Source organism: Cetorhinus maximus, chromosome 20, assembly GCF_964194155.1.
Source record: "Cetorhinus maximus chromosome 20, sCetMax3.hap1.1, whole genome shotgun sequence".
Classification (NCBI taxonomy): Eukaryota; Metazoa; Chordata; class Chondrichthyes; order Lamniformes; family Cetorhinidae; genus Cetorhinus; species Cetorhinus maximus.
The window spans coordinates 36878211-36898613 of NC_135898.1; the positions used below are offsets into that span (position 1 = coordinate 36878211).

The window sequence follows — 20403 nt, forward strand, 5'->3', positions numbered from 1 at the left end:
CTTCAGAATCTTTCTGTTCGTTTAACTCTTTAATATAGGCTCTGATCTGAAGTAAAACACATTTTAATTTGAATGCCCAGCTATTGGAAGATTGCTAGTGTTCACCTGGAATAACACGAACAAACAGGAATTGACTTTTTCGTTCAGCTTTCATTGTGTATTAATCTTTTTTGAAAGAGTAGGAATATTTGGAGCAGTATTAAACATGGGTAAATGGTAATTACTATGTGAAATCCATCAATGATTACTCGAGCCTATTTCATTACTAACATAAGATAAGGTAGGAATTTCATCCCCTATGTAATCAGCACACTAAATGTTTTGTGAGTTGAAGTTACAAAAATGGAGTTTAATTTTATCTGATACACTCTAATGGCATTAGAAGCCACTGTGACACAGACCAGTTTTTGTTTTGTTAGATCTGTCTTGCTAGTGGTCCCTTTAAGTCCAGTCACAAAATATACAGGCTACAAAGTTCTTGGCATACGGGAGGGTGAACTTGGGTGGAATGACCACTGGGGTCAGGCATTTGGTGTGGTACCAGGATCCAGTGGAGTTTTATCCTAGGATTGCTGCATCCCTAATTCTTGTGTTTGGGGGATTCTTGGGCCACTACCCAGTGTACCCAACTTATTTTTGCCGTGATTAACACACCTCCTGACTTTCCAAAGCCCGTACACCATCTACAAGGCACAAGTCAGGAGTCTGATGGAATACTCCACACTTGCCTGGATGTGTGCAGCTCCAGCAACACTCAAGAAGCTCAATACCATCCAGGACAAAGCAGCCTGCTTGATTGGCACCCCATCCACTACCTTAGGCATTCACTTCCTCCACCACCAACACACAGTAGCAACAGTGTGTACTGTCTACAAGATGCACTGCAGCAACTCACCAAGGCTCCTTCAATGGCACCTCCAAAATGCCCGACCTTTACCATCTGGAAAGACAAGGGCAGCAGATGCATGGGAACACCACCACCTGGAAATTCTCCTCCAAGCCACATACTACAATGAATTGAAACTTTATCGCCGTTCCTTCACTGTTGTTGGGTCAAATTCCTGGAACTCCCTAACAGCATTGTGGATGTACCTACACCGTATGGATTGCAGCTACTGCCATGTAAACCCATCATGAATAGTAAATCCACATCCTGGAGGTTACCATTGACCATAAAATTAACTGCACCAGCCATATAAATACTGTAGCTACAAGAGCAGATCAGAGGCTGGGAATTCTGCAGTGGGTAACTCACCTCCTGACTCTCCAAAGCCTGTCCACAAGCCACACACCATCCTGACTTGGAACAATATCGCCGTTCCTTCACTGTCACTGGGTCAAAACCTGGAACTCCCCACCTAACACCACAGGTACTGCAGCATTTCAAGAAGGCAGCTCACCACCACCTTCTCAAGGCCAGTTAGGGATGAGCAGCCTTGCCACCGATGTCTACATCCCATGAAAAAGTTTTTTAAAAAGGTTGTTTTTTCTTATGAGGTAACAGAAAGGGTCAATGGGGTAATGTAGTTGATGTGTATATGGACTTCCAAAAGGCCTTTGATAAGGCCTGTCAGCAACATTGAAGCTCATGAATACAAGGAAAATGTTAGCATGATCCAAAGTTAACTAAGTGACAGTAATTCCAGATTGGAGGAAGATATACCATGGGATTCTCCAGGGGTTGGTACTAGGATCATTGCTTTTCATGATACATATGAATTACCTAGCCTTGTGTGTCTAGGGCACAATTTCAAAATTTGAAGATGACACAAAATTGGAAGTACTTTGAACTGTGAGGAGGATAGACTTCAAGGGGACATAGACATGTTGGTGGAATGGGCACACGTGGCAGATACAATTTAACACAGAAGTGCGAAGTGATATATTTTGTTGGTAAGAGTGAGGAGGGTCAATATAAACTGAAGGGTACAATTTTAAAAGGCGGGGCTGGAACAGCGAAACCTGGGGGTTTTGGTGCACGAATTGTTGAAGTGATTTAAGGTGATTGGCAAAAGAAGCAGCAGTGACATGAGAGAAACGATGTTACGCAGCGAGTAGTTAAGATCTGGAATATACTGCCTGAGAGTGTGGTGGAGTAAGATTTGATCATGGCTTTCAAAAAGGAATTGGATAAGCACCTGAAGAGAGAAAATTTGCAGGGTTATGGGGAAAGGACGGGGGAGTTGGTATAGCTAAATTGCTCTTGCAGAGAGCCAACATGGCCTCAATGGGCTGAATGGCCTCTGTGCTCCAGCCATTCTATGATTCTCTATATATCCTTCCATGGCATTGTCCTCCCAACATCCCTCCTGCCCTTCCTCCAGCCTTACAACCTTACAGTGACCTGTGCACTCTTCCGATTCTGTCTTTTGCCCATCCACAATTTCCTTTCACCCACCATTGGTGGGTGCACTCTAGGGGGAGGTGGTGGTAAAGTGGTATTGACACTGGACTGGTAATCCAGAACTCCATGGAACCCCAGGGTAATGATCTGGGGACCCGGGTTTGAATCCCACCAAGGCAGATGGTGGGATTTGAATTCAATAAAAATCTGGAATTAAAAGTCTAATGATGACCATAAAACCATTGTCGATTGTCGTAAAAACCCATCTGGTTCACTAATGCCCTTGAGGGAAGGAAATCTGCCATCCTCACCTAGTCTGGCCTACATGTGATTCCAGATCTGCAGCAAGTGATAGCAAGCCACTCAGTTGTATCAAACTACTAGAAAGTCGAGAAAAAGGAATGAAGCCGGACGTACCACCCGGCATTGATCTAGACACCGGAAACAACAACGACAAACCCAACCCTGTCAACCCTGCAAAGTCCTCCTTACTAACATCTGGGGGTTAGTGCCAAAATTGGGAGAGCTGAGTCATAGACTAGTCAAGCAACAGCCTGACATAGTCATCCTCACGGAATTGTACCTTACAGATAATGTCCCAGACACCACGTCACCATCCCTGGGTATGTCCTGTTCCATCGGCAGAACAGACCTATCAGAGGTGGCAGCACAGTGGTATACAGTCAGGAGGGAGTTGCCCTGGGAGTTCTCAACATTGATTCTGGCCCACATGAAGTCTCATGGCATCAGGTCAAACATGGGCAAGGAAACCTCCTGCTGATTACCACATACCGTCCTCCTTCAGCTGATGAATCAGTGCTCCTCCATGTTAAACTCCACTTGGAGGAAGCACTGAGGTGGCAAGGGCACAGAATGTACTCTGGGTGGGGGACTTCAGTGTCCATCACCAAGAGTGGCTCGGTAGCATCACTACAGACTTAGCTGGCCAGGTCCTAAATGACATAGCTGCTAGACTGGGTCTGCGGCAAGTGGTGAGGGAACCAACAAGAGGGAACAACATACTTGACCTCATTCTCACCAACTTGCCTGCTGCAGATGCATCTGTCCATGACAGTATCGGTAGGAGTGACCACCGCACAGTCATTGTGGAGATGAAGTCCCGCCTTCACATTGAGAATACACTCCATCATGTTGTGTGGCACTACCACCGTGCTAAATGGGATAGATTTCGAACAGATCTAGAAACTCAAGACTAGGCACCCATGAGGCTCTATGGGCCATCAGCAGCAGCAGAATTGTACTCAACCAGAATCTGTAACCTCATTGCCTGGCATATCCCGCACTCTACAATTACCACCAAGCCAGGGGATCAACTCTGGTTCAATGAAGAGTGCAGGAGGGCGTGCCAGGAGCAGCACCAGGCATACCTAAAAATGAGGTGTCAGCCTGGTAAAGCTACAACACAGTACTATTTGCGTGCCAAACAGCATAAGCAGCAAGTGATAGGCAGAGCTATGTGATTACACAACCAGGATCAGATCTAAGTTCTGCAGTCCTGCCACATCCAGTCGTGAATGGTGGACAATTAAACAACTCACTAGAGGAGAAGGCTCCACAAATATCCTCATCCTCAATGATGGAGGAGCCCAACACATCAGTGCAAAAGGCAAGGCTGAAGTATTTGCAAAAATCTTCAGCCAGAAGTGCCGTGTGGATGATCCATCTCGGCCTCCTGCAGAGGTCCCCAGCACCACAGATGCCAGTCTTCAGCCAATTCAATTCACCCCATGTGACACCAAGATATGACTGAAGGCACTGGATGACACAATGTCTATGGGCGCCGACAATATTCCAGCAATAGTACTGAAGACTCGTGCTCCAGAATATGCCTCGCCCTAGCCAAGCTGTTCCAATACAGCTACAATACTGGTATCTACCTGGCTATGTGGAAAATTGCCCAGGTATGTCCTGTACACAAAAATCAGGACAAATCCAACCCAGCCAATTACCGCCCCATCAGTCTACTCTCCATCATCAGTAAAGTAGTGGAACAGGGCATCAACAGTGCTGTCAAGCGGCACTTGCTTTGCAATGACCTGCTCACTGACGCTCAGTTTAGGTTCTGCGAGGGCCACTCAGCCCCTGATATCATTACAGCCTTGGTTCAAACATGGACAAAAGAGCTGAACTCCAGAGGTGAGGTGAGCTTGACTGCCCTTGACATCAAGGCAGCATTTGACTAAGCGTGGCATCAAGAAGCCCGAGCAAAACTGGAGTTAATGCAAATCGGGCGAAAACTCTCTGCTGGTCGGAGTCATGCTTAGCACAAGGGAAGATGGTTGTGGTTCTTGGAGGTCAGTCATCTCAGCTCCAGGACATCACTGCAGGAATTCCTCAGGGTAGTGTCCTGACCATCTTCAGCCATCTTCAGCTGCTTTATCAATGACCTTCCTTCCATCATAAAGTCAGATGTGGGGATGATCGCTGATGTTTGCACAATGTTCAGCACCATTCGCAACTCCTCAGATACTGAAGTAGTCCATGTCCAAACGCAGCAAGACCTGGATAATATCCAGGTTTGGGCTGACAAATGGCAAGTAACATTCAACAACACAGATGCCAGGCGATGACTATTTCTAACAAGAGAGAATTTAACCATTGCCCCATGACATTCAATGGCATTACCATCACTGAATCCCCAATATAAACATCCTGGGTTATCATTGACCAGAAACTGAACTGGATAGCCATATAAATACTGTGGCTACAAGAGCTGGTCAGAGGCTAGGAATCCTATAATGGGTAACTCACCTCCTGACTCCCAAAGCCTGTCCACCATCTACAAAGCACAAGTTAGAGGTGTGATGGAATACTCTCCACTTGCCTGGATGAGTGCAGCTCCCATAACACTCAAGAAGCTTGACACCATTCAGGACAAAGCAGCCCACTTGATTGGCACCACATCCACAAACATTCACTCCCTCCAACTCCAATGCACAGTGGCAGCAGTGTGTACCATCTACAAGATGGACTGCAGAAATTCACCAAGGCTCCTTAGGCAGCACCTTCCAAACCCACAATCACCACCATCTAGAACGACAAGGGCAGCAGATAGATGGGAACATCACCACCTGAAAGTTCCCCCCCCAAGTCACTCACCATCCTGACTTGGAACACTATCATTGTTCCTGCACTGTTGCTGGGTCAAAATCCTGGAACTCCCTCACTAACAGCACTGTGGGTGTACCTATACCACATGATTGCAGAGGTTCAAGAAGGCAGTTCACCTCCACCTTCTCAAGGGCAACTGGAGATGGATGATAAATACTGGTTGAGCCAGCAAATGCCCACATCCCATGAATTGATTTAAAAAAAAACCTATGCATTGGAATTCCCACCCTAAACTACTCTGCCTCTCTCTCTTCCTTTAGGCTGTTTCTTTCTAACTCTTTGACCAATCTCCCCCCCCCCCCCCCCCCCCCCCCCCAGTCCTACTATCTCTTTTTCTGGCTCAGTATCATTTTGTTTTATAATGCACCTGGGAAGCACCTTGGGATATTTTATGACACTAAAAGTGCTATATAAATGCAAGTTGTTTAAGGCCAAAACTAAGTGTGGGCAGAGGGATATTTTAGCCTTTGGTGGTTGTGTAAAAGCAGGCAGTAATGGATTAACCAAGTGTTATACACCTCCTCATTTTCCTTTAGAAGGGTAAAATGGATAGTGAATCCAATATTGCCCATTATACACTCATCAACAGTTATAATTACCCCTGGCATGTTAAAAGGGGTGGTATATGGCTGGAGGAGATTGCAGAGTGAAAGTGAGACGAGGCCATGGTGGGATTTGAAGGTGGGTGGGGGGTATTTTGAGAAAATTGGCAAAGTGCAAATATAAAGGCGATTAGGTGATAAAGTTTATACACAGTTTAGATTCTTGCACTACCATTTGTCTATGTTTTTTAAATGCCAGTTAGAGCTGAATTTCTGTCAACATTTAAAAATATTTACACTGGACCAACTGCTGAGAATTAGAATTGCATCTGGATGAGCAATATCTGTGGGACTTCATTCCAGAAGAGTGGAGGTCTTCAGAGACTCTCCAGTTTCATTGTTTGAGTTAAATGTCAGTGTGAATGCCGGCAGCATCCTCTTTATTTCCAAGCGAGAGGGTCAGTCGGTGCTGACTAATACAGCAAGTATGTGCATTTGGGGCTTCGGAATACGCACAATGTGAGCTGCAGCCTTTTTAAAACACCCTCTCACAGTGAGTCTGCCCCCGCCCCAGTTGTCTGGGGCTGGGTTTGTTTCGACAGTGGGATGGGGCTCTGTCAATGAGCCCCACCTCCCAGCTCTCAGCCGCATTCCACACTCCTGTCAGTGGCTTTATGTTTTGTTTGTGGGGTAGGGGTAGGGGTTAGGGGGGGTGCAGTGTATTTACAGCTGAGTGCCTGCGGGGAGCTGTTTCCTGGTGTTGAGCCCAGGCTCTGCGCTCGGTCGCCCGGCGCTGGCGAGGCGGCTGCGGGACTGATCGGGATTTTGCGGGGGAAACGCCGGAGCTGTTCTGCGGGAGAAGGAAATGGCTTCTCAAACATGTAAGGGTCTCTCTCACGGCAGAACCTGCCCTTCTGGTTTGGGAGGGTGGTGGGGCTTTTAGTTGTGTAAAATGCCCTTTTGAGTGTTTTCCTGTGGTAGCTGGCGGCTGTCTAACTTGGGCATTGTCTCTCCAGTTCTTTCAGTCTCTGTCCCCCCCTCTCCCCCTCGGGCTGGGGCATTGGGGTTAGCTGGAGAATTTCAGCCCTCTCCAACATGCTCCTGGCCAGCCAGCGGATTCCCAAATTACCCAGCAACATGCAGACAGGGGATCCGTGCAGACAGGGGATCCGTGCAGACAGGGGATCTCACGCCCCCCCCGCCCAATCCGTGTTGTGTTTTGTTAGTTTCAGAAACCATGCCGGCTGGGATGTGTATTGCAGGACAGGGGGTGGGGGGCACTGTAAACCCCCAGCAGGCTGAAACTCTGTTCATGGGATCGGGAGGGGGCGACTCATTTGCTGGGATTCTCCTGATGGTTCGAAGCAGCCTTCATTGGAAGCCTGAGCCTCAAGACTGGAGAACTGGCCCCTTTTGGGAGTGTTTCAGACTTTCCTACCTGATTGTAGGTCGGGTTGCCAACCCTCCAGGACTGCCCTGGAGTCTCCAGGAATTATTGATCCCTCTTCAGCACATTGCTATGAGAAACAGCCAGGAGGAAAGTCATGAGAGTATTAAAGAAAATGCTGTGTTGGCTATCATTTTGTTTTGTATTTATGAACATTTTGAAGATAGGAAGGAGTCTGTTTGACAGTCAAGAATCATCCATTTAACTAATGATAAGTTTGCCCACTTTCCAGTGGGTGTGGGAAGGAGGTGCATCAGGTGCATTGGGCAACCAGTACTGGGGGCAGGAACTCATGTGATGAACCTCCAGGGATATGTCTGAGCAGAGTTGGCAACCTTATCATTACATTTTGGGTTAACTGTGCTGTTTTCTCAGAGTTATATCTGAATCCTGGTAAGAAGAAATAGTGGCCTTTGGATAAAGGTACAAAAAGCTAATGGGAGCAAGTCAATCAGTCCCTGGGACACAGGAGCGCTGGTTTAAACTCCCTGGGACACAGGAGCGCTGGTTTAAACTCCCTGGGACACAGGAGCGCTGGTTTAAACTCTCTGGGACACAGGAGTGCTGGTTTAAACTCTCTGGGACACAGGAGCGCTGGTTTAAACTCTCTGGGATACAGGAGTGCTGGTTTAAACTCTCTGGGACACAGGAGCGCTGGTTTAAACTCTCTGGGATACAGGAGCGCTGGTTTAAACTCCCTGGGACACAGGAGCGCTGGTTTAAACTCCCTGGGACACAGGAGCGCTGGTTTAAACTCTCTGGGACACAGGAGCGCTGGTTTAAACTCTGGGACACAGGAGTGCTGGTTTAAACTCTCTGGGACACAGGAGCGCTGGTTTAAACTCTCTGGGACACAGGAGTGCTGGTTTAAACTCTCTGGGACACAGGAGTGCTGGTTTAAACTCTCTGGGACACAGGAGCGCTGGTTTAAACTCTCTGGGACACAGGAGTGCTGGTTTAAACTCTCTGGGACACAGGAGCGCTGGTTTAAACTCTCTGGGACACAGGAACGCTGGTTTAAACTCTCTGGGACACAGAAGCGCTGGTTTAAACTTCCTGGGACACAAGAGCGCTGGTTTAAACTCTCTGGAACACAGGAGTGCTGGTTTAAACTCTCTGGGACACAGGAGCGCTTGTTTAAACTCTCTGGGACACAGGAGCGCTGGTTTAAACTCCCTGGGACACAGGAATGCTGGTTTAAACTCTCTGGGATACAGGAGCGCTGGTTTAAACTCTCTGGGATTCAGGTGCACTGGTTTAAACTCCCTGGGACACAGGAGCGCTGGTTTAAACTCTCTGGGATACAGGAGCGCTGGTTTAAACTCCCTGGGACACAGGAGCGCTGGTTTAAACTCCCTGGGACACAGGAGCGCTGGTTTAAACTCTCTGGGATACAGGAGCACTGGTTTAATGTACCCGTGTGTGTGCTTGTTGACAGGTGAAGATGCGATGACTGGCGATACAGATAAATATCTTGGGCCGCAGGATTTGAAAGAATTAGGAGATGATTCACTGCCTGTAGAAGGAAACATGAGTTATATGGGTTTCAGCCTTGGAGCTCGATCTGCAAGGTAATGTAGTTTATGCTATTTCATTTTCTTAAATTGGCAGATCATGCTTGTGAGTTAATAGCTATTTTTTCAATAGAATAAAGTACAGAACTAACCTGTAACCTATTGGCTTCCTCCATTCTGAAATTTTGCTTTTTGTTTATTTGTGGGATGTGAGCATTGCTGGCAAAGCTGGCATTTGTCACCCATCCCTAATTGCCCTTGAGAAGGTGGTGTTGAATTTGGTAGAAGTGCAAGTTATTTACCCTGCCTGATGAGCGAAAACTGTATCAATAAGGATGAATACAATGTATATGTGTATGATTATAATTAGATAACAATGGGGGGAAAAGATGCTGGTTTTGAGGAGGAATATAGAACTGTAGTTTTTTCAGTTTCCCTAACTATTCTACACTTGACAGATTTGAACAGGGCACACAGCACAGGAATAAGCTTAGAAAAAACCTACTATTAAACTAGTTTTTTTCAATTAAAAGCTGTAAATCAACACTCCCTGGCCTTTTTCCTTCAGAACTCATTTATTTACACATGGATGCGGTTTTAAAAAAACAGATTAAAACTGCTAAATATTAATTTTAATAGGAGGAACATTACACATTTTGAAGGAATTGCCGCTGCCTTTTAAACACTGGAGTTTCCACTGACCATGATAGGTCCCAATTTCTGCTCAGCCTGTGATCTGGCTCCATTCCTACACTGCTTGTTATCCATGCGCCCTAACGTTATTTGGATTCTACTCTGTTATCACAGTTAGTGCTTTTTTACATGCATTGCCTTGAATGCATGTATAATTTACATACTGTAAGCAGCTGAATAGTTAATTTGCATGTTTTCTGTCCCTGGAGTCCCTGCTTCTCATTTCCAAAAAATTTAACAAAATACAACCATGTGTTTGCATTAACTCACTAGTTAAAATGACACAGCAGTTGTGGTGTATTGACAGTGTCTTGTAGTACATGGAAAAAGTGGGAAAAGATTAAAAGTAGCACAACAAGCTGCTTGTAAACCACATGTCAATTTAAACTGAGGATTCACATCCAGTGTCCAGGTTGAAATGTTTCAAGCTTAAATAAAAAATGTTTACCAAAACAAAACAGGTCACCTCAATGTATCGTTCAGTGATCTATCAATTTATATCCTGTTTAAGGAACATGGGATCAGGAGTCGGCCATTCAGCCCCTCAAGCTAGTTCTGCCATTAAATTAGATCATGGCTGATCTGTTTTCACTCCATTTACCTCTGCCTTTGTTCCGCAATTCTTAATATCCTGTGGTCTAACAAAAACCTATTAATCTGTTTTTCAATTGCTTTCTGGGGGACAGAATTCCTGATTTCCACAGCCTTTTATGCGAAGAAGTGCTTCCTGATATCACTCCTGAATGACTTAGCTCTAATTTTAGTTATGCCCCCATGTTATGGGCTCCTAATAATTAATGAAAGCAAGCTATATCTTTCATCTTCATAAAACACAAAGCTGCCTTCAGTGGAATTTGCCTAGACAGATCAGAGGAATCAAACTGACGCTCTGGATTCTTTCTGTGGCTCAATTTTTGAGCCACAGACTAAGCTCCTTTTAAGATGCCAGACTGGACACGCCAGTGCATAGAACCAGAAGGGGGCATAACCTGAAGCTGATATTTGGAACCAGAAAAGTGATATTTAGCTAACCTCTTGTAGGAATGGATGCATTTTAGATTCTAGTCACGGATAATAGTTGTTCACTCTCCATTGATCACTGGCTAATGCCTTGTCCCATTGTCTAGCCTCTCCCAAGTAAACAGCTGACAGGAGAGCCTGTGTGGGCCCTGTGACTGTCTTTTCCCCAACTATCGGCTTTGACAATCCTACCTGAAACCTCCCAGGAAGACTAGAAAAAAATCTACGAATGAGTGAACAATTAAGCTCTCTTTAGACGTAGCTAATTACTTTTGATTAATGTGCACATCAAATAAAACGTGTGTTCGTCTGCCGTTTTACCACTAGATTTCCCTGCGATGACCCAGTTCTCCTCTGATCTTCCTTCACACGCATGACCTGCGTGCATTTACATGTTTAGTGATGATACTTTAAAAAAAATTAAGCTGCTGCTTTGCGGAATGATGTGATGCCTGAGCAGTTTGTTTTGTTTTCCTGCTCCTTTGAGCTTCAAAGCTTGTTCTGCTTTTGCCGCATGTCTGAATGCTCCTCAGACAAACTTCTGATGTTCCGAGTACATTTTCTTTTCGGGAGGAGACCTTCAGCATGCGCCTAATATTTAACCCAATTAAACCAGTGCTCTCGGGTCCTTTTCCCTTTGCTTTAAAGGTCTGATGTGTAAATTATTCTGGCTGCATAAAAAGCTTTATTCTATCCACCCCAGCCAAACAGAGAAGCTAGGTTTTAAAAATCCTAGATTAGTGGCATCCTTTGGATGTAGGAGTCTTATTTTTACACACTGCTTTGAGATTAACTCCCTAAGTTACTAAACATTTTGGATTACTATAAAATTTTGTTTAAATCTTTCTAATGAGTTGTCGTTTCCCCGTCTGCAGTACTTTTAAACCATAGTCCCCAACAACTAACTTGTCAAATTGTATACATTACCTCGAACTGTTTGAGCATATTTTGTTCTTGCTTCTAAGTTTCCCTGACAGAAAGTAAATTAAAGCTATAAATTCCCAAATATATCCAGGTCTATTTTGAGCAAGTTGCTGCCACATATTCAAAAAAATAAGTTATAAATAAAACTCTGAGATTTAAAAATAAAATTGATTTTGGCACCTATTGTTGCTCAAGTCATATTGGCTTGTGGTTTTCCACAACAGAGGACCTTTGTTATAAAGTGCTGCATGGTCAGCAGGGTTAATCATGGATTCCTGACATTCCAGTGTGCGTACAGTTTGAATTCTGACTTCTGATGGGCACCATCACTACCTCAATGCCACTGTCAACATGTGGCGTCATCTTAACATCCTGCCCCTATTGCTTGCCTCTTCTCTTGATTACATTGTGCCAAGTCTTTAAAAAGTTGGAGACCAGGGTGAAAAAACTAACCTCAGAAAAACAGCTGGGACTAATGCCTGTAGAGTTATTCCAGCCCCAATACATGGTATGGGAATTGGGTTGCAGCTTGACCGAGATCCAGGTTGGCAGGAGATTATTTTTTTAAAAAATACTTTATTCATAAAATATCTGGAAGAACATTACAAAACATTTCTAAATCGCCATCACAAAAAGTGCAATCAGATTCAACTTTTACACATGGATCACGAGGTGCTTCAATACAATCGATGAATATTACAATCATTTCAACATGGTCATTACAGACAATCAGAAAACTCAACATACATCATATTACACTCGGGTGCTTCAATGAAATTACAATACAGGTTGGCAGGAGATACTGAGAAAGCACTTTAGAACCAGCAAACAAATGGGTAGGTTATCAGATGGACACTGATAAAACACTCCCTCAGCCTGACCACATCACAGCTGTGCTGGCCACACAAGTTGGAAACACTTGTTTTTTGAAAGCCTGGCTTTTATTTGTCCATTAAAAGAAAGTTTGTGCCCCGAAAGTAATGTATTTGGTCTTTAAATGAAAATGCATTAAGAAATATTAAACTTGTATATCCAGTGGATTATTGCATCTGGTTTAATAGACTGTTTTGCAACCGGACAAACTTTCCGACTGGTGTCTCACTAATGCATGCTTTGTACCTGCAGAATGAACAAACAATTGCTGCATAACTCTTTAGTGAAATGTTTCCTAATGTTAATCATTTAAAGATAACGTGCTTAGTATTCTGTGGGCCATGTAGATTAAAAAGGAAACCAGAGATTTTGGACCACAGCACTATATTTATTACTTGTTTCTGCTTCTTCTGCTTCTTTAATCACTTCTATTTTCTCCTGTTTCCTTTTCTTTCTCCACAATTTGTTTAAAAAGTCCTAAAATCAGGTAAGATCATATGAAGCTTTTACTTCTTTAGTGGCCATGGCTATTCCTGTTCCAGTTGGTAGTGATGTGATGCGTGTTTAGGTTTCTGAGTTGTTTTAGCAGTTAGCAAGTCCCCCTTTCCCTTTCCATGCACCCCTGCCCAGTTAGTCATGTAGGGTGATTATCTAAGTTATGTGTTGGCATGGCCTGTGACTGTTATTGAAACCAGATTGTCTTTATTCCTCATGCCATGTTGGAAGAATTGTCGTATGTAGACTTCCCAGGACATGAGTAAATGTACTTTATACATACTGGAGGTGGTAGTATTCACTGTTTAAAGGTGTCAACCATGTTTATTTACACAAATTCCCTAATGGGCCATATTATCCTGCCAGTCAGTTTGAGGAATCTCCAGCTTGGTCTGGTTGTTGGGTCTGTGGTAATTTTATGATTTGGAGCAGTTTCAAATACATGCAAAGCTGAGCTACTCACTGAATTGTGGTGCTCTCAAATCACCTGGATCAAGCTGGATGCTCCTGATTTGGGTCTTTGGAGTTTTGGATACTACTTTGGTTACAAATGAGAGCAGTTGTTGCTGGATAACTGTTGGTGAAGATCACAGTTCTGCCACACCTTGAGTTTTCATTCTTTATTGTAATGCATTTGCCAGCAACTTCTTCATTTTAGTTGGCAGTCTTGGACTTCTGTGGACATCAGTGTGCAGAGAACCACTCCTCTTCCAAACTGCACGCAGGCACTTGCCTTTACGTGCCACCTGTTCACATAAGAAAAGTCCCAAGTGTCCAAAAAAGGAATCCCTTCCTTTTCTGTTTTTACCCTCAATTTCTCGTTCAGTTGTTGCCAGCTCAAGGCTGTTGGGTCTTCGTTTCCCATGTCCATACTTGAGTATCTTTCTCTCTCCCGCTGTACTTCACAATTATTCTGATCCCTGAACTTCTACTTTTGATCTAACCCACTCATTTGTCTTTCTGAACACCCAGCTAATTTGAGCATCTTCCGACATACCCATATTTCAAAAGCTGTTCTCCTCCTTTCATCTCTTTCTTCAGAGTCCAACTGTCTCGTCTATAGAGTGCAACACTCCACACTAGTGATTGGACTAGGTGTTTTTTCAGCTTCATTCTGATGCTTTTGGACTTTCAGACATTACTTAAGTAAATGGCCACATCTTTTGCCATATCTAGTCTAACCTGCATTTCATTCTTGAATGTAACTTTGGTGTTTATCATGGAACCAGGATACTTGAATTTGCCCACTGCCTTTAACTCACTGCTTCCAATTTTGACTTACCCATTGCTATTTAGAGCCATAATGTTGGTCTTCACCTCATTTATGTTCGGTTTAAAGGACTCACTGTTTCTTTTGGCTAGGCCTGCCATAGCCTTCAGCTGTTCCTTTGTTCTGGCTACGAGTGTGGTGTCATCTGCATACCTGAGATTCCATATGCTATCACCTCCTATGATGTAGCCACATCATTCTGGTAATTCTTCCTGCACCACGCTTATTATCTTCTCTCCCACAGCGTTAAATGGCATGGGTGACAAGACACCCCTGCCTGATCCCTTCTCAAACTGGAATTGGTTTGTATGCCCATCACCAACTCTGACAACTCCTGAAAATTTGCTCTATAGCACTTATATTAGCCGCACAAGACGTTTAGGCACATCAAAGTCTATAAGTGGCATTATAGAGCATTATGTTGGACTGTGTCGAAAGCTTTGGCATTGTCTATGAACATGAACCAAAACTGGGTTTCCTGCTTATTTTCACATTTCTCCATGAGATTTCTATGCACCAGTCGTAACCTTTCCAGGAATGAATTCAAACTATTTCTCTGTCATTTCTCTGTACACACAGGGGATGACTGTCTGCCTGATGGCGTGAAGTAGTATTCTAGATACCTGATTGATGAGACTTAGCGTACAACGTTTTGGATAATTCTGTGTACCCGCTATCTTGGGCGTGGTGACCATCTCAGATATAGATAACTCACAAAGCCATTCACCTATTGTATCTCATCAATAATCTCTTTAATTGCATCTACTACTGTTTCACCTCCTGTCTTTAATGCTTCTGCAGGTATCTGATTGCTCTTATACAAGGACTCAAACTTTATAATGCACAGGATTAGACTCAACATGTTCTTTCAATCTCAGTCCTAATGACTTACCTTTTTGACATATTCCTCAATTCTTTCACTCTCCACGAATACTTTGTTACCTCTTCAAGCCTCATATGTTATTTGCTTAAATGACCTTGACTAATTTCTTGACAAATTTCATAAAATAATGCTGCCTGACTTCCTTCTTACTCCTAACTTACTTTTTGTCTCCTGCTCTGTGAACCCCTTACCATAGATCCATTTTGCCTTGATAAATCCTTCATAATCTTAAAAAACTACAGTTAGATAATTTACAGTCCCCTCTTCTCGAAAGAGTTGACCCAACGTTCTTAACCTTTCCTCATAATATAGATTCTTTGGACCATTTCCTTTGTTCTTGGGATGAGGGTGTTGCTGGTAACGACCACAACCACCTTCCTTTGTGCAAGGTATGATGCTAACCAGTGGTGAGTTTTCCCTCGATTATATTGCCTGCTGTGGCTCAGGAGCCCCACTCTGGCATGGCAGTCTGTGTCACATTTACTGTAGATGAAGACAGTGGGCTGAGAAGGTGCACGATTCACTGGCCTCTGTTTGCTCTGGGCCCTCTTCTCAGCCAGCTGAGCTTTCTGCTTCTGCCCGCCTTTTCCAATGCCCCTCTAAACAGCCAGCCTCCAGAGGTCACGATTGTCAGCGACTATCTCCCAGTTGTCATTCTCAATGTCTGTCATCTTCATATCTCACTTGCATGCCTCTTTGGAGCAAAGGTATGGGCACCCAGCAGGTCATGACTCCGTGGCCAGTACACCATACAGAATGTCTTTGGGTATACAGCTGTCCTCCATCTGATGAACCTGGCCGAGTCAACGCAGACATTGTTGGCTTAGCCATGAATGTAGGCTGACGGAATTGGCACACTCCAGGTTGGCGACTTTTTCCTGCCAAAGACAAGGGACTGTGCAGGAAGGTGGAGTTGAGCTAGAAGATCAACCATGACAAGGTCACCAACCCAGATGTCCTGGAGTGTGCTGATTACAAGCAAATAGTGTGTTAGCCCGTTTTTTACATTAGGATTAGAGCAGAAGAGTAAAGAAATACACCTGATTATTGTGTATAGTTTTGGTCTCCTTACCTAAGGACACCAAAACTATACACAAGGAGACCTTGCCTTGGACAGAGTGCAACAAAGGTTCTTGGACTGATTCCTGAGATGAGAGGATTATCCTATGATAGGACAATCCTATAAGGAGAGGTTGAGTAGACTAGGCCAAATTCCCTGGAATATAAAAGAATAAGAGGTGACCTCATTGAAACAAACAATTCTTAAGGGGCTTGACAGGGAAGATGCTGAGAAGATGTTTCCACTGGCTAGGGAATGTGGGGTCACAGCCTCAGAATAAGAGGTTAAATATTTAGGACTGAGCTGAGATAAGAAATTTCTTCACAGCCTCTGTTTCCTGAATCTGTATGAGCTGAAGTAATTACCTGGAAAGATAACTACTTTACAAAGTTTTTGCCCAAGGGATCTGTTAAAATTGGTTCCAAGATTTTTCCTCCTGAATATACGAAAATGATGGGCAGGAGACGATCAGTTGGTCCATCCAACCTGTCCCACACTCATGATACCTGGAGCATGACAACACAACACTTCACACCCCTCCACAAACATGACATCACCTCGGAAAGACAGAAATTGAACCTCAGGGCTAATAAGGCAAAATACTCTGGGAAAAATCCTCTGCTATCCCTCAGGTGATGGAAAGCCTTTCAGGAGATTACACAACCAAGTATATGTTAACTGTTAATAAACAGTTAGAGCACACAGTAAACCCCTCAGTCTGGAGTTCCGTAGGGATGACTCTTCGTTATTTTTAAATGATGCCATATCCGAGTTCCCTTTCCAATCTGGGGGGATTGCTGACGAGCGTGACAAATTTAAAAAGCTGTCAGTCCAAACTTGACCAGTTTCAGACCCCCACAGTTTTCAACATGATATTCAACCAGCTACTTTGTCTTATCTTCAGAGCATAATAACTTTTAATAACTGTCGCTATCCACCATTGTCTGGAGACATTTTAGGACCATCTGTGCCATCCCTGCAAACCTGTTCTCTCACTTAGACAACTGCTCGCCCCTCTTCCTTCATAGAGAGATACATGTTCAGAAACTCTATAATTCCATCACTTATCTGATCTTCTTGCCCCAATTCATTTGCTCTTTGGTTTACTGCATACATATATTAGTAAAAAGATAAAAGGCTTTCCTAAGAGATGTTCTCAGCAATCTTACTTCCAGTTGTTTTTTTTTAACCCCCTTTTACTTGTCTACAGAGCCTCTCATGTTATCAGATTCCATGTTTTATTTCAGCCAAATTCCTTTAACTCCTTGTCCCTGGGAGGAAGGAACCTGTGACCTCCTCCCTGCTTTGTGTGATTCAGCTACACGTGGGATAAACTCTGAGTCATTGAATCCTTATACATTTCAGATACTGTGGTCGTTCTTACCACTTCTCACATGCTTCCTTGACCTTAGAGAGTGAGACTGGGGAATTAATAATGGAAAATAAAGAAAGGGCAGAGGCTTTGAACAATTATGTTGAATTTGTTCTCACAGTAGCAGATACAAAATTCAGCCCAAAAATAATAGAAAAGCAGGGGGGAAAAGAGAGGGAGGAACTTAAAGCAATCTTGATCACCAGAGGGAAAAGGTTCTAGGAAAACTAATGGAACTGAAGGCTGATGAGTCCCCTGGACCTGATGGCCTGCATCCTCTGGTGTCAAAGTAAGTGGCTGCAGAGATATTGGATGCATTGGTTGTAATCTTCTAAAATCCCCAAGATTCTGGAAAGGTGCCAGTGGATTGGAAAACTGCAAATGTAACACAGCTATTTAAGAATGGAGGGAGATAGAAAACAGGAAACTATAGGCCAGTTAGTCTAACATCTGTCATTTCAAAAAATGCTAGAATCCATTATTAAGGAAGTAGTAACGGGACATTTAAAAAATCATAATGCAATCAGGCAGACTCAACATGATTTTGCAAAAGGGAAATCATGTTTGACAAATTTATTAGAGTTCTTTGAGGATGTAACAAGTAGGGTGGGTAAAGGGGAACCAGTAGATGTGTATTTACATTTCCAAAAGGCATTCAATAAAATGTTACATAAAAGGTTCTGCAGAAGATAAGAGCTCATGGTGTTGGGGATGATATATTAGCTTGGATAGAGGATTGGCTAACTGACAGGAAGTAGAGAGTTGGGATAAATGGGTCATTTATGGTTGGCAGACTGTAACTATTGGAGTGCAGCAGGAATCAATACTGGGGCCTCAACTATTTACAGTCTATATTAATGACTTGGATGAAGGGGCAGACTGTATTGTAGCCACATTTGCTAATGATACAACGATAGGTAGGAAAGCAAGTTGTGAGGAGGATACAAAGAGCCTGCAAAGGCATACAGATAGGTTAAGTGAGTGGGCAAAAATTTGGCAGTTGGAGTATAATGTGGGAAAATGTGAGGTTGTCCTCTTTGGCAGAAAGAATAGAAAAGTATAATGTTATTTAAATGGTGAGAGACTGAAGACTGCTGCAGTACAGAGGGATCTGGGTGTCCTTGGATATGAATCACAAAAAGGTATCATGTAGGTACAGCAAGTGATTAGGAAGGCAGATGAATGTTAGCCTTTATGCAAGGAACGGAGTATAAAAGTAGGGAAGTCTTGCTACAATGTACAGAGTATTGGCGAGACCTCACCTTGAGTCTTGTGTACAATTCTGGCCACTTTATTTAAGGAGGACAATACTTGAATTGGAAGCAGCTCAGAGAAGATTCACCAGACTCATTCCTGGGAGGAGGGGTTTTCTTATGAGAAAAAGGTTGAGCATCTTGGGCCTATGTTAATTGGAGTTTAGAAGATTGAGAGGTGATCTTATTGAAACATAAGATTTTGAGGTAGCTGGACAAGGTAGATGCCGAGAGGATGTTCCTCCTTGTGGGGGAATCTAGAACTAAGGGGTGCAGTTTAAAAATAAGGGGTATCCCATTTAAGATTTCTTCTCTCATAGGGTTGTTAGTCTTTGGAATTCTCTTCCCCAAAGAGCAGTGGAGGCTAGGTCAATGGAAATATTCAAGGCTGAGTTAGACAGATTTTTGATAGACAAGGGAGTCAAGGGCAGGGAAATGGCGTTAAAGCCAAAATCAGATAAGCCATAATCTAATTGAATGGCGGAATAGGCTCGATCGGCCAAATGGCCTAATCCTGCTGCTACTTTTGATTCTATTAACCACATTGGGCTCTGTTGGCCTGTTAATCTGTTTTTGATTGAACTGGCTTGTATCCTCACAACAGTTTCTGCAACTTTCTGCTTTGTTGTAAATCTCACACGGGTTCTAATGTCCCAATTAACGTTCTAAACCCCATTGTGTATTTTTCTTGAGGTCTGCTCATTTAAACTCCAGTAATCTTTAGTGTCTTTTCACATAACCTCATCATCACTTTGATTCTAATATATTGTGACAGGATACTGTACTTTTGTCCTTTTTGGACCAACTTCAATCATGACTCAGGGTTGACCCTGGAATAGCCTCAGATTTCATAGGAAACCACCAGCAACATGCAGGCCTCTTCAGCTTTCCCTGTTCTACTCCCAGTCATTGCATTAATAATTAAAATTCCCCATGATTAATGCTATGGTCTTTTAAAGGGGCTCATGATTTGTAAAAATATTTCTGTCTTCCATCCTCTTGAGTTCAAGAGTACCTACAGCAACATGAAATAATCAATTTATTTTCTTTTTCTGTCTAATTCTCGTTCCCCCCGCCACCCCCACCTCAACTGTACTGTGTTAACTAAAGCCATTATGTCATTGAGCACAATAGCTAATTAAAATGAACTGAAGTACTTTAAAAATTGATGAACTACTCATTGGCCATTTTTGGAACCAGAGAAATTCTTAGTCATTTTGTCAGGTTAATCCGACTGATCTAAAACGTTAGTAGAACCATTTAATGGCAAATATTTGTGATTTGTGTGTCTTATGTCCAGATTTTAACGCAGGCTCTTCTGTGAATTTGTGTTTTCGATGATTTTGGAGCACGTTTTGAATGGGAGTTTTTCTGGTTTGTTATAGACTATGTAAACTTACATGATGAGTCCTGCTACTTTCAAGCTCATGCTGGCAAGGCGGCTCACCCTTAAAGCACTGGTGTAATGCTGTTAACGCTGCTCCATATCTCTTGAGCGTAGTAAGGGTTAAGTCTTGGCTGCTCCCTCCCCCTTTGCCTTTTGATTTGCTGTCGCTATTGCATCGCAGTAGGCGTGTTAGC

The 20403-nt window shown here is 43.4% G+C and overlaps 1 protein-coding gene across 9 annotated transcripts in view; it reads left to right on the forward strand.

The window, feature by feature from the left end:
• ank3b (ankyrin 3b) overlaps positions 1-20403 on the forward strand; it is an 813000-nt gene that overhangs the window by 692717 nt on the left and 99880 nt on the right. For 8 of the 9 annotated variants that reach the window (XM_078565894.1, XM_078565900.1, XM_078565892.1 and 5 more), the window contains one exon: positions 8904-9036. In XM_078565894.1, coding sequence (XP_078422020.1) covers positions 8904-9036 — 133 coding nt within the window. Of the gene's footprint in view, positions 1-6759; positions 6900-8903; positions 9037-20403 lie in introns of those variants that run through there. The other variant, XM_078565899.1, reaches the window with a different exon arrangement.